This window comes from Nelumbo nucifera, chromosome 1 (assembly GCF_055504915.1).
Source record: "Nelumbo nucifera cultivar China Antique chromosome 1, China Antique-T2T, whole genome shotgun sequence".
In the NCBI taxonomy this organism is placed as follows: domain Eukaryota; kingdom Viridiplantae; phylum Streptophyta; class Magnoliopsida; order Proteales; family Nelumbonaceae; genus Nelumbo; species Nelumbo nucifera.
In genome coordinates this window covers 214338899-214353779 of record NC_142649.1, presented here as the reverse complement: position 1 = coordinate 214353779, position 14881 = coordinate 214338899, and the positions used below count along the sequence as shown (strand labels likewise).

The 14881-nt window shown below is 36.3% G+C and overlaps 1 protein-coding gene across 1 annotated transcript; it reads right to left on the bottom strand.

Moving 5' to 3' along the window:
- Window positions 1-6500: 6500 nt before the first annotated feature.
- On the bottom strand, window positions 6501-13438 carry LOC104604707 (oligopeptide transporter 7-like). Its single transcript, XM_010269180.3, has 6 exons — window positions 13133-13438; window positions 12483-13024; window positions 12287-12384; window positions 7939-8508; window positions 7594-7849; window positions 6501-7491 (listed from the first exon to the last, which is right to left on the bottom strand). Exons 1-6 carry the CDS (start codon window positions 13164-13166, stop codon window positions 6691-6693), a joined length of 2301 nt encoding a protein of 766 aa, XP_010267482.1. The 5' UTR covers window positions 13167-13438; the 3' UTR covers window positions 6501-6690.
- Between the last annotated feature and the right edge of the window lie 1443 nt (window positions 13439-14881).

Sequence of the window (14881 nt, the reverse complement as noted above, 5' to 3'; positions counted from 1 at the left end):
TCCAACAGTATAGAAAGCATTAGAGAATGCTTATGCATCTCCTTCCCCAGCTAGAATTCTTCAGTTGAGATTTCAATTAATGACATTAAAGAAAGGTGACTCCTCTCTGTCACCAAATATATACAAAAGGCAAAGTGCCTATCTGATCAACTTGCTGCAGCATCAGAACCCATAACCACCCATGATCTGTTACTTCACATATTGGGCGGACTAGGTGCGGATTTTGATTCATTTATCACCTCTCTTACCACTCATCTAGGCTTTAGCTCTCTCACCGTGGACGATCTGCAAGGTTTTCTTTCCAACCATGAGGTCTGGCTTCAACAAAGACATCTTCCCTCTCCATCTCAGCCCTTGGCTAATCTTGCTAACTCTCAGTCTCGTCCCTCCAACAACAATAACAATAACTTCGGCCAACAAGGTAACACCTGTCAATTCAAGAATCAAAATAATTCCAACTATTCTAATAATTATAGAGGACGAGGAAGAGGCCATGGGGGTCGAGGCAGAGGCAATGACAACTATCAAAATTTCAAACCTCCTAATTCCAATGGTGAATTGAGATGCCGACTGTGTAATAAACCTGATCATCATGTACTCAACTACAACAAACGATTTGATATCTCATACACCGGTGAGCAAAGTCAGCCTTTCTATAACGCATATCAAGTAGGGGGTGTGCCTAGTACCTTCAATCCAGCCTGGTATCCAGATACTTGCGCGGCAAATTATCTCACGCCAGATATGAATAGTCTGCAAACTCGTTTAGAGTACAATGGCTCCCACACAAGCATTCTCATATCCCCTCACAACTACCATTTGATTTAATTTACTCAGATATTTGGGGATCTTCCCCTGAACCTTCTGTAATGGCTATAGATATTATATTTTATTCATGGATGAATACAGTAAGTTCATTTGTCTTTTTCCGTCTGATGCATTGCCAACATTTATTCAATTTCAGTTACATGTTGAATGATTGTTTTCTTCTAAAATCAAACAATTTCAATTTGACTGGGGTGGTGAGTATCATCCCTCTCATCCTATCTAGCACAACACGGTATAACTCATCATGTTTCTAGCTCCCATTTGCATGCACAAAATGGGGATTCTGAGAGGAAACATCATCACATCACATCATTGAGACTACTCTTGCTCTACTGTCTCATGCTTCTATGCCTCTCTCCTATTGGGATGATGTTGCCTAGACTACTGCTTTCCTTATCAACAGGATGCCTACACCAGTACTTTATAATGTCTCCCCTTATGCCAAATTATTTGGACGATCCCCTGACTACTCTCATTTAAAAGCTTTTGGGTGTGTTTGTTATCCATTTTTACTGAAAACGAAAAATGTTTTAACATAAATCAATATGGTAATGAAAGGGTATTATTGTCATTTTTCAAAATATAACAGTCAATTATGTGAGCAGTTAGTGAATTATTAGTCAATTATCAGAAAACTTGGGGGTACTTTAAGACAATATATAAACAGTAAAGGTAGAGTTAGTGAATTAGATAAACCATAAAGGTAGTTTCAGAAATTTAATCTCTCTTTGTATTTCTTGTAAGTTTGAAAGATTGAAAAGAAAATAAAATAAAATAGTATTTGAGATGTATTATAAAACAGAAGAAGAATTTAAAATGATAAAATACTAAAATTGGTGTAGAGGATGTGATAAAATACTAAAATTGATCTTAATTTTTGTCTTCTACTAACCACCACCCATAGTTTCATCGGTATTAATGGGCTAACCCATAAAATCGTGACCCAATGAGTATTTTGGTTTTATTTCTGATCCAAGACTCTCTCTCTCTCTCTCCATTTGAGATGTCACGCACTGCCTCTAATATTATCATGAAACTTATTTTCTTTAATTTGGTAAGTCGGGTGAAAGCGAAACTGCCATTATAATTTACACATAAAGGTGGTTACAGAAAGGGCCAAAAAATTACCATAAGTACTTGATGTGAATACATGCATATAATTAAAACTAAGTCATTTATATATATTTATTCTTTTTCCTTTTGGTGGTATTGTGAAGAAGGTAGGTAACGGCATTTCCTCTTGAACCAAATAATACACCGACGACCCATGACACATTTATAGGAGATATTTGGCATTGCCAACCCAGAAATAAATAACCAAACTTTGGATGCCACTGTCACCCTCTTTTGCTGACCTTTTACCCTTCTAAAACATCATCAGTTCCATTTGAGAAAATCAAAACCACTGTACAATTTTACAGAAAGAATATTTATTACTATTACGTACTGGTCTCTATATTATTGGCAATCGCTGAAAACCATTACCACCGCACCCAAAAAATTGCTTCCTACAATACTCTCTTCATTCATGAATGTCTTTTTTTGCCGGCCGCTTCATTAAGTTCACCGGTACCGACAATAAACAAACCTGTTTTTTCGAAAGCCGGAAGGCAAAATGCATTCAACAAACTGATTTACTGGATTTAGAACGATTCATTTTCTAACTGTTCCAAATAGAAAGAAAATAATCTCATTTTGATTTGGAACATTTTCTAACTGATTTACTGTTTCTTTGGAGAATTTTCAATGAGGAGCTCTGTGTGGGGAAGAAGTTGAAACTTTGTATAATTTATTCTGTGATTGTGAATACGTTAAAGCAGTTTCGTTTGCTTTTTGCCTCTCTACTATTACTTTTCTCCCTTGCATGTGTTCCAGATTAAAGGATCTACTGTAGTCTTTAATTTTGTGTGTTTTATGCTTATTAATTAATCTTAATTGAAAAAATTAAATTTTGGTTCAAACTTCAAATTTTCTTAAAATGGTCTGCGCGCTCTTGGCTGTTAATTTATCTGGTATGCTAGAAACAGGAAAACTTTTGAAATTTCATTGATCTCTCTGTTCATTGGATTATCAGTCAGGTTTCCTTGGTTGATGACTAGGCAGTCTCATTCTACTGGGTCTTCTCCCTGTTCACAATCTCTTTCTCGTTCCAACAATCTTCCCCCTTGTGAGATCAGCTGATGTTTATATGTTTTGTCATGGTGGTATTGTTAATTCGATCGAAGAAGCTGAATTGCAGGCAGCGGTTCACCAAGCTCGCTCTTTTGATGTCCAAAGATTAAAATTGGTCTAACATTATTCCCTTGGCCATAGTTTTTCCTCTGAGTTCGGCTTGTAGTCAGAATAGGAATTGGAATAATCCATTTCTATAGTCTGTTTGACTCAGACAGGAATGGGAATGAAGATGGGAATCAACAGGAATGGGATTTTATTCCTAAGGGAAAAATAGCCATTCCAGCAGAAATGGAAATAGGATTTCGATTCCAATTCCAGTTAGAATTGAAATAGCCCATTCTGATTCCAATTCCAGACCCCTATTTCTACGAACATAAGGGGGCCTAATTTCTAAACTGCTTGAACCTATAAGTTTTGTGTATACATATTAATAGGGAGAGTAATCTGATAGCTTACGCATTGGCTCAGTTACTTAAGTCACATAACTCAATTGTTAGCTTTGATACTCCTCCTGTCTGGTTGGAGGAATCTTTGTACAATTATTTATTTTGATAATCTATTATAATATAATTTTTTTATGCATCCAAAAAAAAAGAAATATAGAATTCTAGATTAAAAGTCCTTTTCTTTCAAACAAATTTCAAATTGAGATTTATGAGAGCCATCGAGGATTTTGAAATAAGGGTAGATTCGAGCTGAGTCGAGCCGAATACTTGGTTATTTGAGCTCGGCTCGCTGAAATTGTGTTAGGCTCGAGCTAGACTGCAAGCCAAGTTTTTTTCTAAAAAAATAAAATGTATACATATAAAAATATTATTTTTATTTTATATACAAAAAATTAAGAATTATAAAAATTATTTATTATTATACATATAAAAAATAAAAATATACATATAAATAATGTTTTTATTTTACATACAAAAAATAAAAATTATTTACCATTATACATAAAAAATAAAAATATTATATATAAAATATTATTATATAATAAAAACTATTTATTATATATATTTATATAATTATATGTGTATGTATGTATGTATGTATGTATGTATGTATATAATAAAAATTTACTTATTTATTATACTAGGCTCACGAGCCTCACGAGCCGAGCTTCATTGTGCTCGAACTCGACTCGATTAGAAAATGAGCCTATATATCAGGATCGAGCTCGGCTTGAAGCTCGGTTTAAATCAAACCGAACTGAGCTCACATAACTCGTAAGAAGCTCGACTCGTGGCCACCCCTATTTTGAAATAAAAGGTTTGTCTTGCAATAAAGGTTTACTATATATTACCCATGGGGTAAGGCCGGAGGGGGTTCATCTCAATATATATATCCAGTTAGAGCTGTAATCGAATTCAGAAAAACCCGAATCCAATCGGATTTGAAGGATTATATTCCGATTTAATCTCACTCCACTATAATCTTTTAAAATAAGGTTAATTACTTTTTGACTTTATATATAATATATTAATATAAATATAACATACTGAATTTATTATATATAAATTCATATATAATATAATATATAAATATATTTTTTATAATATTAATATAATTATATAAATTTTATATAAAAAATAAAAAATATTATAATATAATCAAATCGAACATAGTCAACTATGGATCTGATCCGATTATTATTAATCCGATGCAGATTCCAATCCAATAACATAAATACACCATCTAAATCCGAGATAAAAGGATTCGGACCTTGAATTTTTGGGTATAATTGACAAACTCATATCCAGCGTCACTTGTCCTCGCATCAAAGATGTTTCTAACCGGTTCAACATTCCAGGATGAAGAGTCAAAATTAATAGCCATACTCATGCATCCGAAATTATTGGAAAAAGTGTTTTGGCTTTATTTTTTTGAAACCTCTTTTGAATTTTAGTAATTACAATCAACCTTTTTGGACTTTTTGACATAATTATAAGTAGATTCGTTTGTTAGAATCCTTTAATAAGAGGCATAAATATACCACATCAAAATTTTCATAAGGCTTCATTTGAAAAGAATACATGCAAAACAATATAAAATACAAAGTTTTACACTCTACATATTTATATTTGTATCCAAATTGAGCCTAAATAATCCAAACTACGTGTCAATTAGAATAATCTATTAAGCATATAATACTAGACCTGTTCATGGGCCGGGTAGCCCGATAGCCCAGCCCAGCCCGGCCCGCACCTCGGTCGGGCTTGGTCATGTAATTAGGCTTGCGGGCCTGACATCGGACCTAACACGGTAAGCCTAACTGTTTTTCAGGCTGGGCTCGGGATTTGTCAAAAGAGCCCAGCCCGGCCCGACTCAAAATTATATATTTTATAAAATATATAATATGTATTTTATATATTATATAAAATATATAAATAATATAATATTTATTAAAATATATATTTATAATTTAATATATACATTTTTTATTCTTTTCTTTATAATCTCTCTCTCTCTCTCTCTCTCTCTCTCTCTCTATTCAGCCGCTAACAGTATGGGCTAAATTTTGGACTCGGGCCTAGGCCCGGGCTCGGGCTCAAGTTGTAGGCCCGATGGTCGAGCCGGGCTCGGGCTCAAGTTGTAGGCCTGATGGTCGGGCCGGGCTCAGGCTCAGGCTTAGACCTTAGAAAATTCTATTAATACAAAATGAAAACCCAACTCGGCCCATGAACAAGTCTATATAATACTATGAAGGGTTATACTAGTCTGTAAAAATGATAGGGTATAGGGATACCTCAGCCCTCTCATTTCATCGGATTGGGAGCTAAACAGCGGCATATAAGAAGAGTGGTTTGGGATTTAGGTGGAGGCATAAGTGTAGTTTTAGTTGCAGTTGCAGTGATTTTGTTATCTGATTTGAGATTGTCTTGAAAATTGAATATACCATACCCTTGGAACATTGGACTGGTGGCAGGTTACGGGGCCATCTACAGCTATATTCCTTACTCCATGTTAATCAAGTTTTGTATCAGCCTGGAAGAAAAAAAAATCAGGTATTAATACAATGTTGGGTACATATATGTCTATGAGTACAGTGCTACAGTGATCATTGTAGAAAGCGAATTAAGTTTTTAATTTTTATCTATGCCATAAGTCAGTATGGAAATAAAGCATGTTTAGAGAAGATTCAAAGAAAAAAGTGTGTAGAGTTCAAAACCTTATATTTTGTATGTATTTACGCTGTACATATTTGCATTTGTACTACTTCTAAACTGAGCCTTACTGAATACTTAAAAAAAATCAACAAAAAACTTCCTACCTTAATTTGCCCTAGCTACTCTTTATATAGATTTCTTTACACCCTTATGCCTCCTACAAGAAAGTTTTCTAATTTAATAAAGCACTCCTTACTATAATCATAGTAAATGTTTTTTAAAAAAAAAAAGAAAGTCCTAATTAAATACAAATTCGAAATCATGCTATAAGCTAACTTAGTAATTACAAATTAATATAGAAATTGATGCTAAGTTTGCTAACTTGGTAAACACAAATTAATATAGAAATATGTGCTATCTCAATAAATATTTATTAAGTTGAGTTGGTCGTGTCATCTCTGCTTCTTACTTACTTCATCCCTCATCCCCCTGTATATACAAAGATGGGTCTTCAAAAACAAAATTTATAAATATTTACTAAATTGGTTTGAATCTGGTACTACATCAGTCTCTGAGTGTCATAGTGTCAGGTGAAAACGGGACAGCCTTCAACCACGACTCCTTTGGCAGTTGGGCAAGAAGCCAAGGGACAGCCATCTAGGTCGCTTCCCCACCAACTGAGGGTGATGCCTTCTAAGCCCAAGCACAAGTACAATAGAACAGCCATGAAGGCAAGGCCAGCATCAAGCGCCCCAGACAGTACATAGTTGTGACGCTGCCACCAGTCCTGCCGGTATCTATACAGAAGAAAGCCAGAGAGGAAGCCGACGATGACCCAACTGGTGTAATTGACGGCAGTAGCCGGGGGCATCATTCCTGTTGCGCCTATTAGGATAGGCATGTTAATGAGGCGGATCCAATTCTGCTCTGGGAAGGCCTTGTGGGCAAACCACACTAGCACAGGGGCGACGGCCCCTGCTAGGAAGAACCAATTGATGGCCTCGTAGGTGCCAAGGTCGCCAAAGATTCTGCGTGGCCCAATTAATCCCCAAATCACAGACGCATCATAGAACACACGGTCGCTTGGGCACGTCCATGGGCTGTCGGAGGGTAGCACTGATGTGTCACATATGTTTGGGATGGTTTCCATTAGCCACCATCCTGTCCCCAAGTATACTAGCCCTGCTATAAGTGTCCCCACCACCTGTGCCATAAACATTGTCCTAGGTGGAATTTTCATATAGTGACCCAGCTTGAAGTCTTGTAGAAAGGTGACGGCCTGTGTCATACTGATATATCCATACACCTTAAAGCATATATTAGCAACGGGACGACCTGGATACAGGTATCCAATTATGTACTCTGTGATGATGTTCAAACCTGGTGTCTGCATATATATAATAATTACTTAAATACATCGATTATCACAATAAATTAAGACAAATGGTGAACAGTGAGTCAGTGACCACGCACAAGCAATTTCACCTACCTGGTTGGTAGTAGCAGTGATGATACCGATGGGGAGAGTGAATAAAATAGCGAGGCCACATGCCAGCAACACACCCCACCATGGCAACTGAAGTTGATCATTGTAATACTCACAAGCGAAGATGGTAGCTGCAATGTTAGCCACGAGGATGCACACGAACCACCACTCGGGGACTTGATTGTACCTTCTCATTAGCCTTGTGTGTATATCCATCTTCTTCTCTTTGAAGGCTGACTTGCTCTGCTCCCATATTTCACTGAAGCAGCCAAAGAACTAATTAGGATATATGTGTGTGTTTTGCATTTTTGTTACACTTTTCTTCTCTGAATTAAAATTTAAATATACCTGCCGTGAAAGAGGAGAACATGAACAATGGTCGCCGTCAGAGCTGCAAAGCCAACGCCGTAGGTCATGGCAAAGAAAGTGCTGAGGTAGAGAGGCCCATTCTTGTCGTACGCTTGGATGTCGAGATGGAAATTTGAGTCAATGATGCTGGAGATGTTGTAGGTCTGGCCCGAGGATGTGAAGAGATCTTCAGAGAATATGGGGAATGTTTTGGCTTTGTACACATTCAGCCAGTACATGATGGGAGTGAGGATATACATAACGATGAAGAACCCAGCGCCAACATTAGCGGTGGCAAACCATGGGCTTGCAAGTGGGCTTCCAAGGTAGGACGAAATGGTTGACCAATCAACTCCAATGGCACCCAGCCCAAGCCCATAAAGACCCGACCCTAGTTGTTGGGCTAGAATGGATTTTGGAAAAATCCAACATACCCAAGATAGGGAGGTTAACATTGGGAAGAGATAACCTGGGAAGATATAATAGGCAAAGCTGCAGATGAAGGCAATCAGGAAGAACTGAGTACGCGTCAGCCCACCTTTGCCTCTCTCTTCCTTTTCATGTAGGGCCCTGTAATTACCAAATAAATAGTTTACAAATCGGATTGCTAAACTAAACCACTCACTATCTAATATAGAGGCTAAATTGCTGAAACCTCCCTCAAGTTTGATAATTGTAAGCACCTCCCCAGAACTTTCTGACATAATCCTCTTAAAAGATGCACCAAAATGTCCAAAATACCATACAGACCCTTCAATCTCTCTTCTGAAATTGATTATTTTTCAACTTTGCCCTTCATATCAATTGCTCAAAGGTAAAGCTATAACATTATATTTTGTAGTTGCATGGGTATTCTGGACATTTTCATGCTCCTTTTTAGAGGATTCTAACGAAGGAGGTCTACTTGCAATTATCAAATTTTAGAGGAGGTTTTAGCAATGATCTAGAACTTCAAGAGAAGTTTCAGCAATTTACCCTAATCTATCTATCTATATATATAAAGCAAGTTTGCCCACATCACCTTGCCTCTCCTTACTCCATTACCCTAACCCTGCATTCTCCTAACTCTCTCTCATCTCCCCTTACCACCACTCCTATTAAGTCAACCCAGCACCCTCTATCCCCATTTCCTAATTATCTCAATAAATTATACCTAAAATCTCTCTCTCTCTCTCTCTCTCTCTCTCTCTCTCTCTCGACAATTCACATTTCTCACTCTCTCGATCCACATAACTACTCTCCTTAATTAGCTAAACTCATCTCTTTCTCTCTCCCCCATAAGAGCATTCCTATCCTATTGAGACATCTCCTTACTACAAACAAGATCAGCTTCAGTCAGTGCAAGGCCCGTTCAAGCAACCTTTATAGCCTTGCATCGGGAACATCTCTGTACTTCTATGCTTTATTTCATGGGAGATATTCCCATTGCAAGGCAATAATGGTTGTTCGAACGGACTTTTGCACTAATTGAATCCGATTTACATTCCTAAAATCTCTCTTTATCCCCTCTATCCTAAAACCTCTCCACACTTCTTTTTTTTTTACTAAAAACCTCTTCACGGTCCTAATTTATTGTTCTTAAAGCTCTCAATATTGCTCATAACCAACTTTTTTTATATTCTTAACTAATCACCTTCCCCACTTTTAACTAAGATACCTCTCTCTCTCTCTCTCTCTCTCTCTCTCTATATATATATATATATATATATATATATATATATCCATTCATTTAACTAAAACATTTTCATTAATCCGACCCATTTACTTTGAATGGTATATTACGTATTGTTTATAATTAATAATTTCATTTTATTTTATTATAACTCATATCAAAATAAATTAATTATTTTTGTGATTAATTAAAAATTCCCAAACAATATTACTATTTTTAATAATTAATATTTTTAGGATTAATTACTAATTTTGTTGACAATTTACTATTAGTTTACCAAAATTCACTTAAAACCTATTATTTTTATCCATTATTTATTAAAAATTGCCAAAATATATTTCACTTTTTAGTAATTAATATTAGTGATATATTAATAATTCATGATTAATTACTTAGTGATATAGTACCAACAATGAATTAATTCCAATTAATAATTAATTATTTTATTAATATTAAATTTTAAAAATTAATAATTAAATTAAATATTATTAGTTATTACTACTAATAATAGTAATATTTTTATAAATTAAGAATTATAAAATTTATTAATTCATAATTATGAATTATAACTATAATTATAAATTTATTAATAAATTTTTAAATATTAATTATAAAATTTAAAAATATTTATTAAATATTTTTGTGAATAATTAAAAAATACCTTTAAATATTAATATATTTAGTAAATAATATTACTATTAATAAATGTAAATTAAAATTAGTGCTATTAATTACTAGCGGGAACCCTACGATCCACAAGTTTTGTTTAAAGAATTTGAGGCAAAAGGAGCTAGGGGTGTACCTTGCGTTGGGTGGACCTAACTCAAGCCCGACCCTAGTTCAACCCAAGCTTTTGCACAAATTGGGCTTGACTTTTTGAACTTCAAGCTGGGTTTAGGCCAAAAAAACTTAAAGCTAACCTAAACTTAGGCCTCAGGTAGTTTGAGCTCGACCAAACCCAATTTGAGCCCATGCCAACATTTTATGATATGTATATCTACATATTAGCAATAATTCAATATGTTCTACCTAGAAATTGGGCTATAAAGCTTAATACGCTCAAGCCCAAGTCCAACCCAAAATGTTAAGTTAAACTCGGATTGGGCTTGGGTTGGTAAAATTAGGCTTAATCTTGGGTTGGTAAACTCAGGCCTAGGTTAGTAAATTATTAGTGATTATTGTCATTCTATTTTTTGTTATATATTAGAAAATTATCAGCAATTATTGAAAATTACCAGTAATTTTTCTCTTACCAACCTAGCCCTAACCTGAACTTTAACCCAACATCTTGGGTTGGGCTTGGGATTGGACGTGTTTAGCTTTGTAGCCAATTTCTAGGTAAAATATATTGATAATATGTAGACATGTATATTACAAAATGTTGAGCGGGCTCAAATTGGTCGAATCGGGCTTAGACTACCCAAGCTCAACCTAAATTTAAGTTAGACGAGTTTTTTGACTTAAACCCAACTTAAAATTTGAAAACTCAAGCCCATCTATACACAATCTTTGTTTGAGTTGGATTAGGCCTATTCAACCCATGCATAACACGGTCCTAGTAATATATATATATATATATATATCTATATATATATATATATCTATATATATATATATAGATAGATAGATAGATAGATAGATAGAGAGAGAGAGAGAGAGAGAGAGAGAGAGAGAGGGAAAATTTCCGATCAGTACCCTGTACTTTGGCTCGAGCGACAATTTGGTCCTCGAACTTTAAAATGCGACAGTCCAATATCCAAACCTTCAAAATGCGACAATCCAGTACCCAAACTTTCAAAATGTGACAATCTGGTACCTGTTGTTAACTAGTTCGTTAATCAGCCGTTAAGTGACATTTGAAAAGTTAAAAATGCCCTTCGAATACCATCTAATTCTCTTTATCAACCATTCAAACGTTGACAAAAAAATGAACAATCTCAAATCCTAGCCTCTTCTATTCAAAAAAGCTGGTGACTGTTTAGAAGAATTTAGAATTTGGAACTGTTCAATGTTTGGATGGTTAATAAAGAGAATTAGATGACATTCTTAAGACATTTTTGACTTTTCAAATATCACTTAACGGATGATTAACAGACTGATTAATGGCAGATACTGGATTGTCACTTTTAAATTGTCGCATTTTAAAGTTTGGGAACCAAATTGTAACCGGGCCAAATTAGAGAATAATAATCAAGAATTTTCTTATATATATATATATATATATATATATATATATATTAAGAAGCGGGTCAAGCGTTCCTCAACCCCACATAGTAATACTTGGACTCTTGGACCGGTAGATAGAACGTGGCAATTAGCTCGGTTGGTAAGGTCTTTGGCTAGTTGAAGAGCCTTTGGATCGAATCCTGATCTCACCGAGATGGGGTTTGCAGGGTTTATGGCCTTATGGGTGTTTCTATTGTAAGTTGTAACTAACAAATAACAATAAATGATAAAAACAAAAATGCCAGTCTGACTTGTTATGTATTCTACTATTTAATTTCTTGTTTTTTTAATGCAATCCAGGCCCCAGAGCCACAACTGCACAACACAGAGTCCGAATCCAAACCAACCACCCATCAGCCATCTCCATCAACCTTGCCGGACTTCATGGAGAGTCGTCGGCAAACTGAGGCACCGATCAACCGAAAAACTGAGGTACAAACAGATGCATACCTGAATAATGACACCTGAACGAGATTGGCAGGCCACCACATTGCTGCCGGCTCCACCAGGTACCGCCGGAAGATCCCAGCCCAACCAAACCCCAGCACCTACCATTCCATTCAAACTTTTCAAACACAATTAAAAATCTATAATACCAAACCCCCTAAATAAGCATCCATATAAGAAATACCTAGTCAGTAGCTACCTGGGTTGTTATAACAACGATAAGGGAGACAAAGAAGGTAATGTTCTTCTTGTAGAAGATCTTAACAGCGGTGACAATGTGTATGGCGTAAACCGTCCCGGCTCCGGAGTTGGCAAAGATGGTGATCAACACGTGCTCTTTGACATTAAAGGGCCCAGGATTCAGTGTGAATTCCCACCGGGAACCCTTGAAAAAGACACGATTGGTAATCATCGACGCCATTAGACGCCCAAGAGGGACCACAGCGATCTGAGCTGATATTGCAGTGATGGTTAGAGGCTCTGTCCGGTACCAGAAGAACTGGTTGAGGAAGGAGAGAAGAATGCATGAAACTGTTCCTAGAACCCACATCCGGAAGGTCAACACGGGGAGGGTGTGGTCGTCGGTTGTGGGTACCGTCAGAGCCACCTGTTTAATCGGAGAGATTTCGGATTCCGAAAAGTCATGAGCAGAAGATTGAGAACTCGATGCCAAAACCTGTGACAACGAATATGAAGTTGAGGGGCGGCTATGGTCTTCGGCGTCATCTCTGGTCTTCGAAACTGCATATAAGAAAATAAAAGAAATAAAATTAAAAAAATAGAGATTTTAGGAAGATCAAAAAGAGATATACAGAAATGGAATTATTAGGAGGAGGTGGGCAGACTCACTAAGCGGAATTGTGGAGAGGTCTTGAGATTCCATACCTCTCTCTCTCTCTCTCTCTCTCTCTATTTCGAATTTTGTTTCTGAACCTCGATGTAGCTACGAATTGAAAGTGGAGAAATTTAGGTTGCCTTATGCCCTTATGGCTTAAAGAAAAAAAAAAAAGGAAAGAAAATGGAATTTGTGTTTTGCTACTTAATTTTGTATTTTGTTAGTGATTTAGGCGAGTTGTTACAGCTGCGATCCCACGTATTCCATCCCATCACCACCTATATAAAGATAATGCATAATTTAACCTCGTTTTCACTTTTAGTAAGCTCTCAAAATCAGAGGAAACTAGTAAGCGGAAACGTTATTCATCATATTGCCAGTGGAAACTAGCCAGGTGGCAACCTGCAAGAAAACAGGGTTATTGTCTTTTAATAATCATTTCACACGTGGCAAAGAAGCGGCATCACGATGTTTGATTTGAGCTCGTGAGCTCAGCAGCGTTGTTTCTCTCAATGTTTAGTTTTGGTAAATGCAGTTAATTACCCTTTTTTTCCCGCATTCTGTTACCTAACATAACTCCTGAATCCTGACCAACCGGTCTTAAATTCCGGGTATCCGTGGAATCTAAAATATGGCCTTTATTTTACTATTTTACTGGGGAATTTAAAAATAGTCGGATTCCGAATTCTGAAATATAATTGGCGGGTAGGAATGACGAGTGACGACAAAGTAGCTATTAGGGATTAAGAAATTAGAGTTGCTTTTCTCAAAAAAAAAAATGTTGCAATTAGAGGGTTTTTTATTTATTTGAACAATTAATTAAATTATTTATAATGCATGCAAGCCGCAAGCGCAAGTTGCAATTATAGCTGTAATTCAACAATAATTTTAATGTCGTACGGCGGGTGGTTGGGTTCTTGATTTAATCGTTTATGGTTTTTTGCGATGTTTTTGGAATGGTTGTTGATGGCCAACCCGTTCCGTTTGCCAAAACTCGTTAACTTTGTTAGAGAACCGGAGATCACATCTGATATTTATGGGGATGTTTGGAATCATGGCCAGTTTGTTGGATTCATATAGGCATTTCAATAAATGCCCATATATATGAATGTTAGGTTCAGGCATTTATTAAAAAATCGGGCATGTCTTGTAAATCGGGACCCCGTCGATGCATGAAACGTTAAATTTGGTGTTTTCATGCATCGGTGAACCGTTGCCCCCAACGGTTGACTGATGTGTATCCTATGTGGTGCTTACCTATCAACATATACATGAAAAACGATGATGAAAATCACCTTACCAAATAGCATAGTATTGCTCACTGTCTATGTGGCAGAAGCGTTTTTTTTTGTGAAAAAGGGGTCTTGGAAGCATGGACGTTTTTTTCTTGAAAATCGGTCCCAAAAAGCGCCCACACTTCCAAACACCTACTACGTTTCTATTGTTGCCATAGTAGTAGTAGCCATCGCTGTCACCATTGCCATCATCGTCGCCGTAAAGGTCGGATCCTCCTCTTCCTTCTTCCCTCCTCCTCCTTTTTCCCTCCTTCCTTTCTTTCTTTCCTTTCTCTCCTTCCTTTCCTTTTTTCCTTTTTTCCTTTCATTCTTTCCTTCTTTTCTTCTTTCTTTCTTTCTCAACCCACAACCACATCCTCTTTCTCATAAAAAACTAAAAGTCTAGACTAATACCAACAGCTTCCCTAATAATGTAAACCGTCCAAACCATTCGATCCGGATGGTCGAACCGTTGACCCGAAAACTAGT